Source organism: Caloenas nicobarica, chromosome 5 (genome assembly GCF_036013445.1).
Source record: "Caloenas nicobarica isolate bCalNic1 chromosome 5, bCalNic1.hap1, whole genome shotgun sequence".
Taxonomy (NCBI): domain Eukaryota; kingdom Metazoa; phylum Chordata; class Aves; order Columbiformes; family Columbidae; genus Caloenas; species Caloenas nicobarica.
Genome location: NC_088249.1, coordinates 62,587,240 through 62,611,661, shown reverse-complemented (window position 1 = coordinate 62,611,661; position 24,422 = coordinate 62,587,240). Strand labels below are relative to the sequence as shown.

The window sequence follows — 24,422 nt, the reverse complement described above, 5'->3', positions numbered from 1 at the left end:
CTGCGAGCGGCGGCTGCTTTGCGCCCAGCGCCGAGGTGCATATGCTAATGAGGCAGCCACCCCCGCGCCCCGATTGGCGCAGAGCTGGCAAATATGCAAAGCAGGGCTCGGTCGCAGCCAATAGGTGCGGGGGGCGGGGCTGCCCCGCGGCGGGGGGCCCCGCGCTCCCGGGGACGCTCCGCGACCCCTGGGGACCCGCGTCCCGGTGCCCGCCGGGTGCTCTCGGTTGCAGAAACGTGACCGAATGAGCCGAGGAGCCGCGGGGCCGGGCTGGCCCTGCGAACGGCGGCAGCGCCACCGCGGTAGACCGTACCCCCCTGCTCCAGCCTCTAGCTCACGGTGACAAAGGCAGCACGTCCGTCCTCCCGGAGCAGGGACCCGGTGCCACGCCGTTGCTCTTCCTCATAGACTTGAAGCATTTCACTCTCCTGTTAATATTATAACGTCAAGCAGGCATGACTGCATCACAAACTCTCACCAAAACCGAGTTGCTTTTAAAGAACTGCTTCCCCGGCCCACAAAACGCCACCGATGGTAGCTGGCTTTTATAAAATCTGTATATTGCATCCAAACCTGTGTCAGCAGCCAGTCTGTGTCCTCTTTTCCTTATTGTCTTGAGAAAATAATAAACAAAACTGAACACCCACCTATCCTTGCAGTTAGGACTCTCCATCACCGTATGTGCTGCTATTCACTTTAACCAATTTTTTTTTTTTTTTACATGGTTCTAACCTGCAGCTACCACCAGAAACCCGCCTGCTACATGTTCGGCTCACTTCTGCACTGTGGTCCGTGCAATCACTGTATCTTACTGGAGATGCCACAGCAGCGCTTGGGTAACACCAGTTGGGACCTCTCACTGGGGGTTCCCTCTGGTCCAGACCCCATTACGAGCTCTGAGCTGACAGACCCGGCTGAAGCAAGCACTGCGAAGGCACCGGAGCCTGCCCGGGTGGCAAACACTCACACCATCTACTTTACATGTCTTGTTTGGATGCTCTGAACCAGCCTGGGGTGTTGCCTGCCTGGCTGTGCCTGCTGAATCACACCCAGGCAGGTACTTGCGCAGCCCAACCTGAACAGCCCACTAGAAATCAGAGCTTTCCTAAGCCCCTCTGCCACTACAAAGGCGCATAGGTATCGTTCCCTTCATTTTGTGGATGATGGAGGAGCACAGAAACAGGTAAGTGACTGACAACCTGCTCCACCGCAGCAGGGAAATGGGATGAACCACATCGCCGTGCGCACACTGAGCTGCGCCGGCTTCCCCAAAGCCATGAGCAAGTTTGCGATGGTGAATGAACCCTCAACACAAAGCAAGAACAACCGGGCAAGGGTTTCACTCAAGACAGCGGCACTCGAGTTGCTGCAATCACATCCGAAAAATCCAAAATAGCCGCACGCAGACGGCGAGTCAAACGCATCGGGGATGAGCCAGACTTGCTCCCAGGCAGCAATCACAGCAACCCTGGCCTGGCATGGGTGCTCTGATGCCTGCTCAGGGGCGCCAGGAGTTGAGGGGTCCGTACCTTACGCCTTTCCTCGCCAAGGGCCACCCTTTCTGACACGGACGCGGCAGAGGACACTCTCCACGTGGGGCTGCGGTCTGGGCTAATCCTGCCTCCCTTGCGCTGGCCAAGGCAGAAGAAAAGAAGAAAACTGTCAGCCTAAAAGCAATTATTTGGTGAAGTTTAAAAATCAGGCATGCAAACAGTGGAGACTTGAAGATTTAAAATAATTCATGCTCAAGAATTTGAAGTACACACTGGGGATCCTAGAAATACAGAACTTCCAGCCTCTATTTCCCACATTTATCCCCATTGTTTTTTCCATTGTTAATTCCCTCCTAAAAATGTTAGCACTGTTTTACCTAGTTGCTAAAAATATTATTGTCTTCCAGACTGGGAATCCTGTTCCCGATGCACTGATTTTGTATGAACATCATCATTCATCACTGCAAAAATAAAGTCATTTCAATAACTTGCTGTGTGCTTGTCCTATACCTTGCGAGCAGTACAAAGTTCTCACCGAAGCTGCATTTACCAGCGTATGAGAAAGCTTTGCCGTACATATGTAGACACAAATGCTTACCTTTTGTCCTTCTCCTTCATTGATCTTGGCTGAGGAAATGCATCAAGTCAAAACCTCATTGTTCTAACAACTGTCAGGGCCAAAGACACTGCACATTCATGTCACTGTCACTGTGCCTGAGCTCAGGGACAGCGATGGAGGGGTAGAAACCAGAATAGCAGGAAAAAAAATTAAAAGTAATTATTTCTAGAAATACTTCTGCAAAACAGACCCAAATGAACCCAGATAAGAAAAACCAAACCCTTTTTTTCCCAGCTGGCAAAGAAAAATTGCAAAGTGTTTATACTTGCTCTGCAAACAGTCTCACTTCACTAAGCAAAAATAATGGAGCAGAAGCAGCCCTTGGTGCCTGCACGGCCTTAGGAAGATGAATAGTAGCATGGAGCATACTTTGTACAGCAGTACTGGACCTGCAGCACCTGCAGAACTTCTGGGGAAAAAAAAAAAAAGTATGGGTGAAAGATTTCTAGTAAAAGCAGAACAACAAAACACTGGGGTTTTTTTGGTTTGGTTTGGTTTGGTTTTTTCACCCTTTGAAACACTGGACTAGCTTAGCTTTTCCTCTTAATCCTCTCCTGGTTTCAATCTACTGATTTCCGTTTCTCTATTTTAAGAGGTCTTCCACGTTCTTTTCCCAGCATCACTTCGGTTGTTTTCCCCTTACAAGGGCTACTTCAAGTCTCCATCTCCCAAACTCCCACCCTGCAAGCAATCCACTTGCCCTTTCCATTCCGACAATATTTCTTTGCTGCTTCCAGTTAATCCATAACTCATTCTGGCAAATTAACTTGTCCTTTCCTTATTTTTTTCAACCTCTGTCTCTGCACTGTTCTCCTCTCCATCAACAGCCCACATTTCTTTCTTTCTTCTTGTGCAGGCACTTATTGGTTTTATTTTCCTTTGTATGGAAAACCATAATGTTAATTGCAAAGCTGGTTTATTTAGGTAATAAAAATCTATATGCTAAGGCTTTTTTAAGCTGAAAGTAGAGTGCCTCTGACGCTGTTTCTGTATATGGATTGCCTGGATGGTCCAGAGTGTAAAGTATTTTGCAGTCTGGCCTGGTGAATCCATCTATCCTTGCTCAGTTACCCCAAAAGCTGCCCCCAGAATCCAGTGAGCTGGGCTGTGAATAGCAAAGGCATGTTACACCATAAATACAGGAGAATAACACCAGACAGGTAATTCCAACACTTCCAGTAAATTGAATAAATATAAAAGAAAGGACAGTCCAGAGAGTCTCCAAGTACTATGTATTCCCTTGTAAATAAAAGGGAGACCATTTCCCACTATAATGTAATAGCATCATAACATAACAAACTAATATTATCTTAACACTCTGACCCAATGATCTGCTGAAAACAGGTAACTGTACAGTAATGAAAAAGCAATTTAGGGCAGAATAACTAGGATGTAAGGTTGGGGTTTAGCCCAATATTCATGGAAATCTGTATTCCATCTAGATAGTTGCAATAAAATAATGAAAAAAAGGCTATAATTCATATTGTGCATCTTCTTTTAAAGGCAGTATGATATCCTGCTGTCAACAGAGAGTGCAGCACATCTTTGTCTCACTGTATGAAGGCAGATGTAAGGCAAGAAGTATTGAGTACCAGCTCCTCAGTCCACTGCCCACAACCTCGAGGCGTGATGGGCAACCTGATAACCTGGGCAGGATCCTGGCTTCTCCTGCTTCTGGATGATTTCTCCCCAAACTCCAGGCCCTTGGCAGAATATCCCAATGGGGCAACTTCTCTCCATCCCCCCGCTTGCCTCCTCACCGATACGCTGGTTGAGATTTGAGCATCACTTAGATTTGTGTGCAGTTTGCGGTAATTCAACAAGTTTCTGAGTTACGCTGAGCTAATGGAATGGACCCTCACTCAATTTAAAGAAATGGGAACGATCTGTGCTAAAATGCGGGTGGGTCCTTGTTCTAAAGATTAAATTTCTTATGGAAAATATTTATTACACAGCGCAACCAAGATTTTCTGTAGACATTCTAGCATGCAATACTTTTAACATTAAGACAAATTGAATGATAGCCAAAATGAAATCAGCTCATGACCAGACGGTTTATATACGACGAGCAAATACTTTGCACAAAAGGGGTTACAAAGAAGTAATTCGGTGAGGACAGAGCCACCGTTACCGAGAGCCGAACAGGGAAACAATCAGCAAAACCAAAACCCAATAGCTCAAAGCCAGACGTATCCTGGCTCAATTGCTGAAAAGGCAACACATGTATCCACTGCCACGTGTTCTATGCATTTTGGGCATATTTCATTATATGTGGCCAACTGAGAAGTAGTAAGAAGAGCCCTTGACTTGAGAAGCCAGGCAGGGGTTCTCTGGCAGCATCTGTCGGGGGTGAACACTCGCCCAGCCCGCCCTGATACCCCTTTTCTCCAAGACCCTCCACAGGAAATAAACCCAAGAATTTTATTTTTTAAGTCAGACAGCCTGTTTTTAACCTTTTTTATAAGCCACTAACACGCTGACCAGTAAAACGTTTAAGGCAAGACATGACACTATGAATTAAAAAACCTAACCAAACCAGTGCTTTAAGGGTGAAATCTGGCTTTGCAGAGGACCATCTTAAGGATTATGTAGCTTTAAATCCTACTTAAACCCTATTTTGAAGAATTATAGTGGAGCCCAAGTAATGTAAAGGAGTAAACTTCGATGATAAATTATTCCCAGAACATGCTCACAATCCTAAGCCGTTTAGCAAAATATTATTAAAGCTTCTGTGTTAGAGAGAAAGAAGTAAGAACTTGTTTAAGTTCTTTATCAAAGAAAACTCAATTTGATACATTACCAATCTTCACCACAGAATAAGCCAAATGCTCTGGAAAAAAAAAGACATGTGGAGAAATACATGTTAACTTATAAGGGAACAATTAATCATAATGTGATCATTTGGCAATGAATGATTTTTCAGTGCAGGGCTAACAAATGATTTATTTTTAAGTCACAGATATCAGAATAACTCTGATGAAGACCGAGTGGATACACTCCCCATAGGTTTTGAGTTGAATTTCCTATTAGGATAAATTAGCCCCATAACATTCCGGCATGCAGTGTATTGGTTTAAATCACGTTGCGCACATGCTAGATACATTATTTTGGTGTGTTCTCCGAGACGACAAGGTCACTGCACAAGACTGATTTATTCCCCTACCTGGAGCCTTGCAGATGAACAGAAGCGGTTTGGTTTCGTTAGAGCACGCGATTCCTCTAACACTTTGTATTGTTCTTTGTTTCTGACTCAAATGCTGCAGTGGAACAAAAATTTTATTTTTGTTAATATTTTGGAGTAGTACAAACATTACTAATCTGTGGGTGCCTTATTTTCTGTAGGACTGACTTTAGACCGTCCTTTTGAAATGCTCTCATAGTTACAAGGCAACTGACTCAATAGACTTTGGCAAAGTCTGTATTATCAGGGGAAGAAGAGAAGCAAACTGCTAAGAATTAAGATTGATCATCAGCTACTGAGCTACCTGCAACATTTGGGACATAAATGTACACTAGTAATTTTGGGCCTATTTTATCTTATCCTCCCCGCCAATCTTTTATCCTTGTCATTTTTTGCTGCCTGCTTAGTCATTTCCCGTAATTTCTACCTGGCTCGCAACACAGAGGTTCAAGTTTTGTTCTGTAGCATGAGCCTAATGCCGAAGTGACCGCACCTGCAAAACAAGCCAAAAAGCTACAAATGCCAGAGAACTATTGTTCACCCAGAGAACAGTCCTGCTTTTCACTTGCAGGAGACGGGTTGTTACAGCTTTGGCCAGGCAGCACCCCTCGCCTTCAATATTTGCAGATGGGGTGTATGCCGCAGCGCAAAATCCAGGCAAATAAATCCTTTAGAAGCCACAGACATTCCTCCACCACGGGGGTTGGCTTGGTTGGAGGCAGCCAAGTCTTTTTTGGAAATATTTTTATGGTATCTTCTCTGCTATTAGATATTGAGAGAGAGGGATGGAGACAGATATATATATAGATATATATATATATAGATATATATATATAGGACCAGGTGACAAATGTATTTGGCAACACTTAATAGGTAGCAGAAACTTCAAAGACTCAACCATCACTTCACATTAGTAACTGCAATCCTTTCTAATCGTGATGCTTTTTTTTTTTTAACTTACCCAGCTGCATTCTGCCTAATTAGAATTACTCTTGCTCTTCCATTTGAATATGTCCCCATGTTTATCTAAAGCTGTGGCTCTACGTAGTTAAATTGCAGCGTGACCCACGTCTAACACCAGCAGCACACGTTACACACATTTAATACTTTCACAAAACAGCAACACAAGTACAATTTCTTAGGGACTCCACATTTATCATGGAGATGACTGAAAAAAAAAAATATCGCGTGGCTACTGCAGGCTCTTGGCTTCAGTAAGATTACGGTCATAAGCCTGCCAAAAAAATAGCAAGTTTTAATACAAATACCAGAGCAGGTATTTGCATCTCAAGCTGTCTACTCATGGCAAGGGGCATTCTCACTTTTTTTGTTGTTGGTTTTTTTCCTCTGAGGAGTACAAAAAATTGCCCCAGTTGAAATTGCAGATCAAACTGCAAAAAATATTATTTAATTTTCTAGGTTTGCTTGCTTTGTTTAATCTTGCTTAGCTCTGAAACACCAGCCACAAAACCTACGATTTCTTAGCAACAGGTTGAGGCTCTCTGGAGCCAAACGATTTGTTCTGTGTTTGTACACTGCAAAACACAATAGGATCCCGATTCAAACCCAGGACTTCTGGGCGCTACTGCAATGCCAGGAATACAATAAATCACTAATTTTGCCTTTTACTTCCAGCTACCTGGAGCAGGTGAAAGGCCCGATGACTGATTTCCCTGCTGTTTGCCATCCAGGCTCCACCACAGATTAGATTTTGTTCAGACAATGCTACAGAACAGCTCGAGCAGAGAAGCTGAGCTGCGATTAGATAAGAACCGGGTACAGGTGCTTTTACTTACCTTTGGAATTACACAAAAGTCTTGCACTGTTCGGGAAGATTACTTTTTTTGGTGGTGGTGGTTTTTTTTGTTTTTTTCCCCCACTTCTACAGACCTATTTTCTAGACAGCCAAGGAAAAATCAGAACGAACCATGGAAGAACGTATGTCTGAGTGCCAAAATCAGATGACATGATGGGAAAAAAAGCCAGAAACTCCATAGAAAAACATGAGTGATTCTTAGACATGTTTGCCTCTCTGCTATCAAAATTGATAAACCAGCCAGGAAAATGTACCTTTTTTTTTTAAAAAAAAGGTGAAAATGGGAGGAAGGGGGAAGATATTTACTTTAAAGGGAGAAATCAACCTTTTAAACATTTAAACAACTTTTTAAACCATTTCTCAACAGGATACATCGTTTCAGTGTAAGGTTTTATCAGGCTGAACACAAATGCCCAGCAATAGTGGAACGTATCCATCTTACTCCAGCTTTTACATTAACTTATGCTTTCTACATAAGCAAGATTTATCAATACATCAAACTACCCAATTAAACAGATACAAAGGTCATAAAGGTCTCTGAGGATTGTTCAGTTTGGAATTAATAGATCCAGTCTCCTCAGTCTTGCATTGTGTGACAAGGCAGCTTCATTTTTCTTTGAGGAGCTGGGAAGAAATGATTAGTAGGTGTCTGAGCAGAAGACTTTATTTTAAATATTTTAAGCCTTTGTTACTAATAAAATACCCTGTTTACTTAAAAAAACACCCCAAACAAACACAAAAAAAACCCCAAAACCACAACTCAAACAAACCAACCAAAAAAAACCTCCACAAAACAAACCAAACAACAAAAAATTTGAGGATCCAAAGAGTTCGCTCCACTTTTCGTGATTTTGTGACTCTCGACCTAGGATGGGTCTCTGAAACAAGAAACAGTAGCACATGAAAACCTCAAATTCAATGCTAATTTTATTTTTAAAGGTTTCCCTGATTTTTTTTTTGAACAATTAGAACCACTGACCAGTTTTATCCCGAGGCACACTTGGCTTCAGGCCCTCTAGGCCGAGGACACTTTCCCTATCAAAGTGAGCTCTGCAACTCAGGCTTTTCTCAAAAAACAGCTTCTGAGCAGGATTTTCCGAGGCAAAGGACCACAGAAACCCAGACTGCTCCGTTTCTGGGGCTTCCAAAATTCCCATCAGCTTGACTACCCGCCCTGGTCTCACCCTTTCCTCACACCAATGCAATTCCTTTGACCAAGCGCTTTGCTTTTTGAGTTCACTTACATCAATGGAAATAGACTCAAAAAACCTGACACAAAACCCACCAGTTTCTTCTCACTTACTGGACTGAAATGGCTCTGTACAAGGTCAAAAACCAGCAAGTACCAGCACCAGTGAATACCCATAATCAAGGACAAGAGGGTGACAGAAGTTGCAAATTTCATCAGTTTATGTCAATATGTCAGCAGGCTCAGATACATGGAAATTTTACTTTTCCAAATTAGCATTTTGAGGTTTAAATTAAGATAAAAACTCTTTTGCATCCAGCATCAGCCTCCTGAAGAAATGATTAGAGGAAAATAATTTTGCAGTAAAACACTGAGGCTGCTTGTTTTATTTCGTTTAAGTTTGGTTCTGCTCAGTCCATGCATGTTTAAGGTGGGATATTAGCTTGGACAATATACTTTTCCAGCTTGTTTGGATGTTGACTGCTAGATCACAGATTAAATCAGAAACAAAATATGTTCTACCAATTTTTTCAGTTGTTTTTAAGCCTGTAATTGCAATGAAAAACATGACGTAGATAAACTACTGGTTTTTTACGTTATGAAATTACATTAATTTCAGTCAGTCTTCGGCTCAGTGTTACAAGTCTTATTTTGAAATTCAGTTTATAACCCTGAACCATATTTAGCAGAACAGAGACAGCCACTGCATAAGCCAGATCATGGAAATAATCTGGTTTTAAAATAAAATTGAGAATGTGTTTTTATTTCCAGTTCATGTGTTATCAGTTCTGTGCATCAAATAAAAATATTCCTATATTTTTTTCATATATTTTCAATTTGCAGTCCAGCCTACCTACATTTACAAAAGTGTTTTTTACATTCAGAACTAAGCATTTTCTCCTTCCTTTACCTCAGTTCAGAACTCCGGGCACATTATTCTAAGGAGCTGGCAACCTTACAAGGTCTTTAAACAAGGAATTACAGAAATTCGACATCTCATTACTTGAGATACTTGCTTCAAACAATTAAAAGATAATATCTGACTCAGAATAATACGCATCATGTACATTTATGCAGCTAAGGAAGTCTCAAAAATGCAGGAGGTGCAAGGTATTATAGATACTTCGTAGCACTCTTGGATTTTCTTCTGAAATGTATCACAAAATATTGGGGTAGAAAAGGGAAGATCTGTAAGCAATCAGGAGAACAAACTAATAACAGATTTAGTTTTCCTCTTCAGACGCCCACACACATGCAAGGTGTTTATGTTATGCCCTAGAGATGATAAACACACAATTACAGCAGTCGGAAAACAGGACCCAAAATGGAAAGTTGGAAAAAAAAAAAAAGCACAAACACAATGCACATGAAATTTAACTTTTATTTTTCTGTTGATAAAACCCAAAGATCCCTCACAGCAGCAATAAATGCAGAAGTTATCTGCAGAAATGATACTTCTTAATCCATTTGCATACCCAAGGATGGGAAGTGTAGGGACTGCATATGAACACAGTACAGGCACTGCTCAGTAGTAAGAGAGACCAAGTTTCTTGGCATATTTTAATCCATCCCATCCTTAATATTACAGGATTTTCATAGTACTAAAGATGACTGTTAATGAGTTATCTGTTTATCGGATTTTTTGTTGCTGTTGCAATTTGAAAACTTTTAATTAAATTCTACACGTACGATTTATATGCCCAGATATACCTCCCCACATTTTGTAGTAGTTGACAAACTGTATCCAAACGCTACAATTCAGAATGAAAATGCTACTGCATTTAGCAGCTCTAGCTGCACTAGAGTAGATACTTCTGTAGAGTAACAAAGCACATATCTTTGTTCAGTAACAAGAGGGATACAGGTTTTAAAATGCACATTTCTATCTTGTATCCATACCTCTCCTTAATATATATATTTATATATAGCTCTAAAACAAATCTCTAGTATCTTACAATTAAATTAAAACACATCCACGATTGGTCTAACTAGTGATTTTGGTCTCAATACTTTAAACATTAGTTGTTCCATAAAAATATACAATTCAACAACACGGTTGCATCAGTAACACGAGGCCTTTTGAAAGAGGCCCGTGATAGATAATCAACCATGCAATTCAGTGCTCAGTGTCATCTAACTGATAAATATTTATACTGCATTTTCAAGCTATCAGTATCTTGAAAATCCAAATTTCCCTTTGCAGGCTTACCATGCCTAGAAACATGCAGAAAGCAACCACATTTCTCACTCGCCTGCAGCAATCATGTTTTTTCTTTTCCAATAGATCAACTGATAAAGCACAAACCTCATGCTGTCATTTTTAGATCACTAACCTTTTCCTTTCTTTCACATACTGAATTATTTCACAATGGATCATACTGCTCCACATGAAAAGACCAGGGATTAGCCATGTATTAAGAACTGCACTTTGCTGTTTAAGCTTCAAAGAATCCAATTACTAACAGTCAATTAGGATGCACTCATAGCTGCCATACAAGTGAACAGACACTCAGTAGACAACCAAGTTAATTCTAGATACATAAGGTGAAGCTCCAAATAACATAATAAAAAATAATTAAAAAAATTGAAAAAATACCCCAAAATCTAAAGTACACAAGTACAGCCTCAAACCTGGTAGATTCCAAGAAGTGCACCTCTGTCCAGAAATCTTCTTCAAAACAGCACACACTTGAGATAAGACATTAATCGCTTACAGCTGGAGATTTGCTCATTACCACCACAGCACCATTCCACGTAAATTTTTATAGCAATGGTGATGCAGTGCTTCCTTGGTACAAACAAGAATCCGTCAAGTTGGAAGCGGTCACTAACAAAACCCCAGACAACTTCACATGTCACGGTAACCTGGCATATAAGCCTCAGAACATTTTACTCTTATAAATGTAATAATAATTTAGGTGCTAACAATTCCAAGACTAAGACAGTTGGTCTGTAGGTAAGACTACAACAGAACATACTAAAAAACACAAAAGAGGTATGACAATTAGGATGAGTATTTCTTTTAAACAGCAGAAAGTCAGGGAAGCATTTGGAATTCTTTTGCAGTGCACTAATATATCTTCTGGTTTTGAATATAAAAATACATCTAGAGAGTCAATCCAGAACTGCATACACAATTACATTTTTTCCCTTAACTGCTTTAAAATTAGTATCAAATAATATAAGTTACAGAAATGATTGTTGCAAATTTGTAAATGTCGGCTATTACAAAATCATTATATGAGAACACCAACTGTAAATTATTTACAGGTGAGGTAATACCATTTCCAGAGTAATGAATTACAATTTAGCAGAAGTGTAAAAATAATGTACTCACCAAAAAATTACAAAATCTGGTATCATTATCAGCTACACAGTAGATCATGATTAGGTTTTGTAGTTGATATACAACATATTCTTAAGAAAAGTGCCAAAATTCTGCTACATTTTTTTTTTCAAAATAATTCAGAAAAAAACCCCTACAGATTCTATGTTAAGTGATGCCAAAAGAAAACAGGGAAAAAGGGATGCTAATTGTACAAGGATGTCTTATTAAATGCCTTTGAAAAAAATCTGTAAATTCACTTTCATGCTTAAAGATCTGACATGAAAGAGACTTATTAAAAAAAAAAATCAATAGAAATATGAATACATAGGTTTTCGAGGGTATCTTAAGCCACTTTAAAAGTACACATTCCTCTTAAACTGTGAAATACGTGGAGACTGAAAACATTCTACAAACGGCGGAACCGCCGAGGGCTGCTGCGATCAGCGGCAGAGTCCTGCGGTCACTCACGGTGCACCCCAGCCTCCATCCTGGGGTCCATGTTATTTCACATTTTCACTAACGTGGGTGGCGGGACACAGCACGCTCTTGGGGACCCGTTCAAAGGGACCTCAGCAGGCTGGAGAAACAGGCAAACGAGAACCTCAGGAAGCTCAGGAAAGGAAAGCACGAAGTCCTACACCTGGGGAGGAATAACCCCGTGCAGCAGCACAGGCTGGGGGGTGACCAGCTCCAGCGGAGGCCACCAAGCTGATCATGAGCCACCACACGCCCTCTGTGTTAGGAAGAGCGTTGCCAAGTCAAGGGAGGTGATTCTTCCCCTCTGCTCAGCCCTGGTGAGGCACAAATCAAGTGCTGGGTCCAGTTTTGGGCTCCCCAATTCAATATGGACAAGGACATCCAAGAGTGATTCCAGTGAGGGGCCACAAAGGTGATTAAGTGATTGGAGCATCTCAGAGACAAGGAGAAGCTGAGAGAACTGGGATTGTCTAGTCTGGAGAAGAGAAAGCTCAAGGGTGATCTTACCAATATGTGTAAATGACCGATAGGGAAGAGTTAAAAAAGAGCCAGACTCTTCTCAGTAGCATCCAGTGACTGGACAGGAGGCAACGGGCACAAATGGAAACACAGGAAGCTCCATTTAAACTAAGAATGGACCTTCACAGCGCGAGGGAGATCAAAACACTGGAACAGGTTGCCCAGAGATCTTCTGGAGTCTCCATCCTTGGAGATGCTCAAAACTCCAGCTTGTCACCATCCTGAGCAACCTGCTCCAGCTGCCCCTCCTCTGAGCAGGGGGTCGGGTTGGATGAGCTCCAGGAGTCCCTCCAACCTCAACCGTTCTGCGATTCTACAAAAAGAACAGGGTCTCTCATAGCCCAGGCATTGGATCAACTGAGTCACAAAGCAAACTATAAAATGTAAATGGAATATATTTTTTCTTTAAGTTACTGCATACAGTGTTAATTTTGCTGCCTGCGTTTTGCCGATCTCATTTTTTCAAATCTTGATTCCATTTCTTCCAGGACCTTTGGCGTGTATCGCACAACTAATTTCACCTTTCCTTGCGCTGCCTTCAGCAGTTCCACTGCTTTTTCGTGGTGTTCACCTTCGACACTCTGCAAAGCATAAACCATTAAGTATGGTTATCAGAAAAGACACACACCGAAAACAAATACTTTTCATTTTTTGTACAACTTCTGTATAATCAAATATTGAAAAGCTCTAGTTTGAAGACTGCACAAGGACGTCACCCAAGTTCAGGATTTATTCATCAGCAAATCAGTAAGAGGTGATGACAAATATACTAAAAAGTATTAACAAAAGAGTAGTGCAAAACTTTTGGTTAGGTTTACGCTAAACAATTAAATACTGTATTTGCATACAGTAAGTGAAATAAGGATAACATTAGGCGATTATGAAATTACATTTAATCTCAGGAAGACACTTATTTAAAATTCAAGATTGGTTTTCTCCTTTCGGAATGTATTTTAAATTCAGTAGTCACGCACAATTTGCCTAATAAGTTGCCACAGACAACTGCAAGGTAGCTGCTTTCCTGATGTTATCTTGTGTGATGACAAGGCAAAAAAAAAAAGCACACTGGGCACCTGCAACAGCACAGCTAACATGCAACATGTTGTTTATCTTAGTGCTCCACATGTCTCTCAGTAAATATAAGATATTCAAGGTAATTTCCTCTAAACTGATTAAGAACAGCCTGACCCACCTCAGTAAGAACAGAATCAAAGTACTTTCCTAAAACAACTCTTAGCATTTATTAGGGTTATATTAGATTCATCTAATCACAAATTTTAAGCAATGGTTCTCAACAATTGCATCCAAACACACATTCCTGGACAGCACACATTTTATCAGCAAAAGTTATTTCTCCCAAACTTATTAAACACAACGATGGGACTGCCCCAAGCCTACCTCCCACTGGTGCTATTAGAAGCTAGAAGGCAGGTGAGGTACCTGTTGATTGAAGGGTTTCCCCGTTACTATAAAGTTACTTACAGAAAGAAAGACAACAGTTAAAAACACCCAAGTTATTTCTCTTCTATCAGACTTCAGACAACACATACATTTGAATGTTTTTATGTTTGTTATTCAAGTGGATCCGTAGGCTGTTCTGTTTAAAACTGCTAATACAAGGTTTGTAAAGTTCTATGTTTAATTATATCAAAACACCTAAAATTCTGGAGTATACTCAAAATCTTCTAACTGGAAAAAAAATAAACTTGTTTTAAGGCACATTCATTGCCACCTTGGCAGTGGATTTCTTTTTTTTAAGTATTAAATTAGAAATCACAAGAAAATGCCTGTCATGTATCAAGATGACAGGATTCCATCTGTAAACATCAGATGACCGTTCTGAGACCATATTAACATTCTCAATGGTATTTTATGCACTCGCTGTATTCTTACAATGGCTATATATATTTTATACACATGCACGCACACACACACACACACACCATTAGCTGTACAAACTGTTTGATGATCAGGTTGAGTTTTGGGTGGAGTGGGGCTTTTGTTTTCCTTAAGAGGGTCTGTGGGCAAGGAAGGCCTCGTCTGAAGACAGTTCTTCTACACCTGTACCTTCAAACCACCGGGAAGGCAAGGCCAAGGACAATCACGTCCCTACGGTCATGATTTCTCTTGTGTCTCCTGAAATGGCTCCTGAGTATTACCTGCGAGTCCAGCTGTCCAAGTATATCAGAGATCTGTACTAGCTGGGATTTCCCAGAGTACAGACACCCAGTAAGTCTCTGTTCCTTTCATATGTCATACAGACCCACTTGGGTTAAAAAGCACAAGATTTAATTTGACCCTCAGTCTTAAAATAAAATCCTGTTTGCAGACGTAATGATGAAAACATTGATTTTAAGCTAGCATACAGCTTCCCTGTAAATGAAATCAAGGGTCTGAGAGGTATTTACATGCACTTGACTAGCAGCTGCCTTAAGTCACAGCCTGGCCACAGCCTCCTCTTTCCAGTCACCCTGTGTTTTGCTTTTTGTATTGTAACTCTTCAGAAGAGGATACTTATTAAAAATAAATATCCACAACAGTACTTCAGACATATATTCCTGAAAATATACTAGAAAGCCTGTTTTTGAAGCTCTGTATGCTTAGGTGGAAGAAAAAAATACCACACAACTGAAGATAACACCATCTTGTAGTTCCGTCTTATTACAGTTTTCATTATGCACTGGCATTTTTATTGGGATAATGGGAATCTGGTCAGTCTAATGCAGCACAGCATAATTTACTACTTACCTTAGGAGGTGCAGAAAACTATATTAATTAAAATCTGCATCGTGAAATGTGGTAGAAAGAGGAAGCCATAACAGTAGTTACTATTTCACAAAACAAAACTTTGGCTACATTTATACAGCCCTTCAGAAACTGAAATACTGACATAAATAGTTCAGTTCCCAGTTGAGACAGATAACCGAAGCATAATCCTAAAACCTTCAATGCACACAGCCCCACAGAAACCTGAGCAACTTGTTCTTGCAAGGACAAAAATAAACTAGTTTGCCGAGACTAAAAGACATGGAGCTTGTGCCATGTATAATATGTTCTCCATATGCCCCCAAGTGGAAACATGTAGTTATTGCTACAGAAAGTGAAAACTAGTTCCTACCACTCCGTTGACAGAAAGCAGCTGGTCTCCCCGTTTCAGGCCTCCGTGTCTGTCAGCTATACCGCCAGGGATAATTCGAGAGATATAGATTGGAGAATTTTGTTCTTTGCCTCCCATAATGTTGAATCCAAGACCTTCTTCGGTTTTGGGTAGTTCAACCACCCTGGGGTGGGAATGACCTTCGCTAGCAGCAAACGCAGCTACAGTGGCCTGTAAGAAACAAGATTTTCCTATTTATAAGAAATTAAATATAGACCCCTTAGCTAGACACAGTGAAGAAGTATTTTTATCTCAAAGTACTTAAATATTCAGACAAATGAGACTAATTCCCCAGATACCAACACTAGCACGAAAAACTTAGAACTCCAAGAATAAAATTAAAACGGAAGAAACTTAAAAAATTTAACAAGTCTTTTATTATACCCTTTAATAACCTGTTAAACTTATCTACTTTATCAGACATCTAGATACTATCTTTCTGAATTTTAAATAATTTTCTTCTGCTTCTGAAGTAATAAACTACTGTATTCTACACAAGTTTTAGTTTGGCTTTTACCTTTGCTGTTGCATTAGCTCTAACTTCCGGGCTACTGCTGATATCCACAGTTTCGTATACATGTTCATAGACCTTTAGAGACAAAACAGTTTAAGCATGGGAAAAACAAGTGTTTTCATGTTTAGGTAATATAGCAAAATATCAGGTACAACTCAAAAATGTGTAAATTAAAAAGTACATACCTCTAGTAAGAAGTTACTCCCTGATTCACTACAAGGTATCAAATGACGATCTACTGTACTATGAAGAAACAACTCTCCGGGCATCTTTATTGCTCTGTTAACCCATTCGTACCTAGATCTCAACCTACATCTTCCCTCCTTCCACAGTATTCAGACCTCACCACAAATGTAGGAGTTTACTGCTAGTCTAACACATCTGACTGGAGACCTGGACCATCTTCTCTTGTTTGATTCAAGCTGGAACCCTTCAACAAGGATGCATGCAAAACCACCTCAGGACAGCTCTTCAAAGCCCTCCCAAACCCATCTGTCCCTGCGAAACCCCAAGTTTTCCTTCAACTGATGCAACTGACTGTACAAGTTAAGAAAAAAACTGTATTGAAAACACAGAGGCAATAAGAATACTAATGCTAAGGAGGTGCTTACACTGAGGGGTAACCCACACCCTCACATCTACCTGCCAATCATTTGGACTTGCTAAGCAATAAACACACTGTCCTCCATAGGATGAAGACGTTAAGATGACACTTGTGTTTACAAACAGATCTTTTAAATCATTCCAGGTGTTCTCATCAGTGGTAGCACTGATAGCAAGGCATATTTAATCACATAAAATCTCCAAAAGTATCTTGAATAAAGATGAGGTGAAGCAAGGCTCCACCTCAAGGTGATGCGCAAGGTGACATGGATCTGGCTTAAAAGAAACACGCAAATTGCACTTTGTCCATTCTTACATTCCAGAAGGGTAACAGCCAGTTAGCTGCCAGTAAGGACAGACTCCCAGAATAACTTCTAAAAAGTTATTTGTTCCCGACCAATTATTTAATGCACCTAAGATATCCAAAATTATCTTATTTTAAACTCTCAAAAGCTCTGTAAGTCAAATTCAGCTTTTAGAAAGAACAAAATCAGATTATTGCGTGGAACACGAAGAAGAAAAAGTAAAACACACTGTTTTTTAACTTAAGGTAACTTACCTCCCTTACAGCATTACAGAATTCACTTTGAAGGACCCTTTGCAAAGCCTGTAGCTTTTGTGGTGGCACTTCTCCACTTCTCTGTAATTTTTCCAGCAACTCGATTGCTCTGCAGATGTCTAAAGAAAAACAAAGCATTAGTAATGAGGAATGCCTGAGGAAATTAAGTTTGTTGTTGTTGTGTTTGTTGTGTTTTAAATTAATGGAGCAGTCTGTGTGTGCGTGCACTTCTACATATCTTAAAAATATGTATTAGTTTCCTTTCTCTCATAAAACTATGTATCTACAAAATGTTACAATAAAAAACCATATTTACCCGCTATCTTTAAGTCAACAACAGCAATCCAACTCTGTAACATATATAGAGGTATCACCGCCATATGTATATTTTAAAGACAATCTGATCTTTCCTTGAAGTTTAAATCAAGCAGAAATACTTCATTGATACCTACACTATCAACATTTCATATGCATAACTTCATAATTTACCTATGGCACAGATCACGTTTTGTCAAAACCAGCTAGAATATTGTGAAATATGCTAACATTTGTTGTATATTCAAAAAAATTTGTTCAACAGGAGTAAACTCAATGCTTTCCCTACAACAGTGCTGAGAACTACCTGGCCTACTTTTTTTCCAAAGCGCTCAGAAGAACAACCAAACTCCTTCTTGGTATTCTCAGTTGAGAGAGAACATCTGCGTAGTCTGGAACCCTCAACCCCAAACCTCTTTGTTCCAGTCCCTAGAAATTTGCTCTTAAGAATTCACATTGTCCATATTCTCATAAATGTGGGTGCTGCTTTGTGAAACCAAACTCCTTGGGAAGGACTGGATTCCAGACCAGTATGATGGGCATCAAACGCTATGCGACGTGCTCCTGGCAGCTCTACAAGACTAGATTACATTCATCTCCCTCCCTTGTATTTCCAAAGTGTTACATTAGTGATGATTCTGAATCACGCAAGTGCTTGAACAGAAGTAGAACAGTCTCCCAGAAAAGCAGATAGAAAGGATTACCTTCATTATCGCAAAGGCAAAGCAGCAGTGATTAATCTACAATATAAATAAGGCACAGATTATTTTAGAAAAGGATGAAGTCTGGGACACTGCTATATCCCGAATGCATTACTTCCTTTTTTCCGTAATTAACCTTTAGGAAATCATTTGTCTTGTGAACACACGTCTAGTCAAAGGCATCACGTCAGCACAGAAGACGTGCAGTAGCCACGAACTTCTCCTAAAGGCCAAGAGAGAATTTACGTAACAGGACGAAGAGACAGCGGGGTGAACGTTCTGAAATTAAGGTGAAGTTCCCTGGCAAGAGACAACCCACAGTGATGTTCTGTCCACTTCTGTGAACTACCAGTCAGACACGTCTTAGCAACCACCACACCGAGATCAGGCGGCGGAAGGAATTAAACAGGGCACGACTTCACCTCACGGGCTGGTCGCCCACCAGCACAGCTAACGCTGGTCTGTACCACAGGCTGGAAACAAACCCTCCATGGAAGAACATCCCAGTGTTTTCACTACAGCCACAAGACACAAATTATTTCAGATGACAGTTAAGGTTTCTTTCTATGCGCCATGAGAATTTGGTATTTTTTCGGGGGCATTCTCAAGCATCAGGTATCTAAAGCAAAGAAATATAAACCTCTAAATTTTAGCTATTACTAATCCCAAACCAACAGAGACCTTGTTTCACACAGGCATGCATATTTGATATTTGTACAAGAATTACAAAATTAAAAATGTGTTTCTAAAACTTTTAATTTCCTAACACACGTTTTGTACTTTATGTAACATACAAAATATTTGGTGAAACTGAAGAGATTCTAGATGTGATTGTTTATTAATCTTTCAGTCTTTCAATGATGCAAAATCACCAACATTCTCAGTAATCCTTGTGTTCAGCAACACCAATATAAATTATCTGAATTTCATGAAGTCTCGCACTGAACAGCTTGAAGTAGAATGATCAACAAATGGCAAAAGCAGCACTTCCAATCCTGCAACGCTCCATATATTCATGAAGAGTCTAGTAAGTATGTAAATTACAATGCAGCTATCATTTAAATACTTGCAGATGTTTGCAGACAAATGACTATTTCATGCACAAAAAGTGTACAGTTCTATGCATCTGTTCTCAAATCTGTAATCACAGAGTGGTTGGGGTTGGAAGGGACCTCTGGAGATCATCCAGTCCAACCCACCTGCTAAAGCAGGGTCACCAGAGCAGATCACACAGGAAGGTGTCCAGCTGGGTTTGAATGTCTCCAGAGCAGGAGACTCCACAACCTCTCTGGGCAGCCTGTTCCAGGCTCTGGCACCCCCAAAGTAAAGAAGTTTCTCCTCCTATTCAGATGGAACCTCCTGGGCTTCAGTCTGTGCCCGTTGCCCCTCATCCTGTCGCTGGGCACCACTGAAAAGAGTCTGGTCCCATCCTCTTGACACCCACCCTTCAGGTATTTATAAACATTGATAAGATCCCCACTCAGCTTCTCTTCTCCAGAACCATGAACCACATTAAGCTGTAAGGTGCACTTTGATTAGGATACTACAAGAAATTTTAAAGGGTGACAGCAATCTACTGATCCAAAGAGTAGCTGCAAAAATCAAGACTCCAGAACTCCATTTGCTCATTTCTCCTCTTTTTTGACCATCTCATTTCATCAACAAACTACATATAATTCCTACCTGGATCTCCTAAGAGCCAAAATATTTAACTACACAGCATTTTATACCTTAAGGTAAAATGGGCTAGTTTGGGAACCAGCTGTGTCTTTCATTTTAAAGCATAAAATAGGAGCACAGAGTCGGCTTGTCAAAAAGTCACTGGGATACACTGGGTTCCTTTTAGATGAAACTAAAGATGCACTTTAATAAAAAAGGGCTTTCAGCTCAAAGGACCAAGTTGTTGCTGTAAAGTAAAAAGCCAAAGTTGACAAACCCAGCATGAAAGCTTGAGTCCTCAGCACTCTACAGATCTCCTTTTATCACACTGCACCTCTTGCTCAGGTAGATACGGGCAACGGATCCCAGTTCCAGGACCCTTTTTACCCAACAGTTGTTTTGGTTTAGCCTTTCAACAGCACTCCATGAAACCAGTCTGAAAGTTAAACAAACATAACTTTCTCATACTGAATTGCATTAGGCACGATTAGTCAAAAGCTGCAGGTTCAGTCTCTCCCAGCAACACTGCTCTGGAAAGGAACTAGTTTGGCTGGGAACGGGTGGCTCAACTCACCTTCTAACACCTGTGTGCAGAGAATTAAAGACTGTTGACTGCTCTGCTGATGTAGTTTGCTTCCTCCTAACTCCTGCTGAATTCCTACAGCTGAAAGCTGTCTTCCTCGCGATATTAACACTACAGTTCCGCCAACTGTTCAGAACCAGAGACTGAAATGAACGCTATGCAATTGTTTCCACGATGGACTTCGACAAGGAACAATGTAGAAATAACTCCAGCAGGAGGTGACTAAAAAAACCCATAAAACTCATTGTAAAAAGGAATCCAGACATACTTCAAAAAATTATTTTCTTTTAACCTTTTCATCCTTGTTGGATTGGCTGCCTGTTCTTCACAAACCATTTTTTGTGATCACAGGATACTAGATTGAAGTCCTGAAAAAAAGGACACATTTAAACTAAAAGAATGTGGAAGAAAAAGCCAGCAAGATGCTACCGCTCCATATGTGTGAACAAAACACAGAGAGGAAAAACGCAGCGTCCTCACAGATACTCCCAATCCACCAACACCTTATGTTCCAATAGTCTGCATTCCTATGGTGCACACAGAGTCATCACACAGCACCACCAAACCATAAGAATAACTTCAAAATGTTAAATGTTTGTGAGGTTTTTTGTTTGTTTGTTTTTTCCATCCCTGCACTCCAGTGAACTTGGGTGGTGGTGTTTGCAATACAGCTTAGAGAACAGACAGGGAGAATTTTCAATTGCCCTGATGGTAAGCATATGGTAACCATTTAAAATCAGCTACTTTTCTACACTATTCTCTCTTATGCTATATGCCAACAACATTTAGTGATGTTTACTTTCAAGCTGATGATGACTCATCAGGTTATCTGCGGTCAACCCCATACAATTCACAGAGGTTATTTATTTCTGTAAATAAAGCTCTTGCTTTTGTAGGTCAATTACACTGCGCTCCCTTTTTCTTCTTTTCTTAAAAAGACCAATATGCCAGAAGACTAAATAGCGCCTTTGTTCCACTGATCCCTCAGTAACTCTGCAGATTTGTTTGTTTTCAGGGTAATGAGGTGGAGGAGGATGCTCCCCGAGGTTCAACTCCGCAGACCTACCAAGAGCAACTAATCCACTGCCAAAGCAGCTGCCCTAATTAACAAGCTTTGGAGTAGGGAGGGTAGATGAGCTGCGGAGTGGGCAGCAAAGTTCTTACATAAGTCACTATTTAGAGGCTTTCTCTCACACGTTACAAGTGTTTCACTTGTGGAATGGGAAGGAGGATTAGGCAAACAGAAAAACTGAATTATGTGATAATAACACGTGATACTACCAAACACAATAAAGTGGGTATATACAGTGTGTTATATGTCTACAAAAAAACCCCACCTAGCACGGTGAGAAAAGGTGATGGTCCCAATGGGAAAGGCAGCGGGAAAACAGTCAGCTCATCCGATCACCTGCGCTCCGCTGAAGCGCTTTCCTTGTCAAAAACGGGATTTCTCATTCTCAGCATTCTTTTCCCATTTAAATTCCATTTTCCGATCCCCGTTTTCCTAAATGCACACTAATAAACCAACCATGTATATCGCTGTACAAGCATGTGTCCATTGAGCTACTGCGGACCTTGCACAGTTCTGAAGAACCACCATGAAGTTTATAATTGTTTCTTAAAAGCCCTGGATAAAAGACACAAGTGTACCACAGAAAAAAGTATGCAACTAGGTTTTATATTTTATCTATTTCCCTGCTAATTCTAGGTGCACACTGCACGGTATTAACCATGCAAATTAAGACCATAAACTGGAAAATCGGGATGAAAATATAAATGTGAGAGGGTAAGAGTTAAGCAGAATGGCGAACAAGTGTAGTGGGACTCCTGCATGTGTCAGATGCCTCCTATAAAAAAACCAACTGTTATTGCTAAGACACAGCTTAACAGATTGAACTTAAAGCTAAGAATTCAGCTTGGTTCAAGACGAAGTTTTCCCAGGAGAGAGGCAGAACCAGGGAGTCATGGGGTGAGGGCAGAGCCCCGCAGACGCAGACACATCCACTCCAGGGCTGGGACCCAGCGCACCCACCCGCACCCTGAAAAACGAGAGAAACCTCCGGGGGCGGCACAAAGAAAAGCCGAAGACGCGCGTCCCAGCGACACCCCGAAAGAGCCAGAAGCGAAGGAAAACGCTCCCAAAGCCGCTGCGTGCGAGGAGCGGAGCGGGCCGGCGCGCTGGGGGACCCGGAGCGGCAGCCCCGCCATGGCAGCCCCGGCACGGCGGCCGCCGCTCCCTCGGGCCGGGCCGGGCCGGGCCGGGCAAGGCCGTGCCGAGGCCTCGGGCCGGACCCACAGCAACGCGTCGCAGGGCCGGGCTGCAGCGGCAGCTCCGGCGGCCGGGAGCGCCCGTGGCTCGGCCGCGCTCACCTCGCTCCAGCCGCACCGGCTCCCCCAGCGCCGCCATCTCCTCCTCGCCGCGGCCCGCACGGGAAGTGACGCGGGGGGAGGCGGTGCCGGCATGGCGGCCGCTGTCGCGAGAGCGGCGTCAGTCGCGGTTGGCGGCCCCGGCTTCCTTGTGGAGCGATGGCGTCGGCCGTGCGTGGGGCCTGTGGAGGGGCCGGCGGCCTGTCGTAGAATCACAGAATGTCCTGAGTTGGAAGGGACCCGCAAGGATCACTGAGTCCAACTGCTGTCCCTGCATGTGACAACCCCACAGGTCACACCGTGTGTCTGAGGGCCTTGTCCAATCTCTTCTCAAACACTGTCAGGTTGGGGCCGGGACACCTCCCTGGGGAGCCTGTTCCAGTGCCCAGCACCCTCTGGGTGAAGAACCTTTTCCTCATGTCCAACCTGACCCTCCCCGGCACAGCCTCCTGCCGTTCCCTGGGGTTCCGTCACTGGTTGCTGAAGAGGAGCGTTGGTGCCAGGGCTCCTCGGCCGCGCGTGGCCCCGGTGCCAGCCGGAGTTACGGCAGGTTCAGCAGAAAATGCCGTCTGCTTCTCCACACCCAACGTGACTGAGGAGTCTTTACACATTAAAAACACCACACGGGCTGCGTGTCTTTCTGTGCACGCTGGGTGCCCCTGGAGATGGAATATATATAGAGAGAAATAAATATATAAAAATGTTATTGTTATTATAGAATCATAGAACCACTTTGGTTGGAAGAGACCCTCAGGATCGAGTCCAACCATAACCTAACCTAACCTAACCTAACTTTGGCACTAAACCATGTCCCTAAGAACCTCGTCTAAACACCTTTTAAACCCCTCCAGGGATGGTGACTCCACCACTGCCCTGGGCAGCCTGTTCCAATGCCTGACAACCCTTTCCGTGAATAATTTTTTCCTCATATCCAATCTAAACCTTCCCTGGCACAACCTGAGGCCATTTCCTCTTGTCCTGTCACTTGCTACTTGGGAGAAGAGACCAAGACCCTCCATACTACAAACTCCTTTTATGTGAAGCATATGCTTCACATTTTCTTGTTGGTTATCAATTTATTCTATGTGTGGGGCTAATGTATTGCATCTACCTTCTATATTAAACTGATGTAAGTATGACACATTCTGCAAGGCTTTTTCTGGAAAAGAGGCGACTACTTCACGACATGTTTATATATTCTTAATTTCTTCTAAGGGTATCACTCTTCACATTCAGCTTTGAGTTTGTCTATGTTTTCTGGTTTTTGCTTTGAAAGAGGATAGTTCTCAACAGGTCTCAAAGCGTTGGCTAATGTGACAGTGATGTACTCGCTCCTTTCTGT

The 24,422-nt window shown here is 41.8% G+C and overlaps 1 protein-coding gene across 1 annotated transcript; it reads right to left on the bottom strand.

Annotated features, from left to right (window-relative positions):
- Positions 1 to 9,690: 9,690 nt before the first annotated feature.
- LIN7C (lin-7 homolog C, crumbs cell polarity complex component) lies at positions 9,691 to 23,159 on the bottom strand. The gene is made up of 5 exons (XM_065635715.1): positions 23,084 to 23,159; positions 17,456 to 17,574; positions 16,297 to 16,368; positions 15,741 to 15,950; positions 9,691 to 13,203 (listed from the first exon to the last, which is right to left on the bottom strand). The coding sequence occupies exons 1-5, from the start codon at positions 23,118 to 23,120 to the stop codon at positions 13,048 to 13,050; spliced, it is 594 nt and encodes a 197-aa protein (XP_065491787.1). The 5' UTR covers positions 23,121 to 23,159; the 3' UTR covers positions 9,691 to 13,047.
- Between the last annotated feature and the right edge of the window lie 1,263 nt (positions 23,160 to 24,422).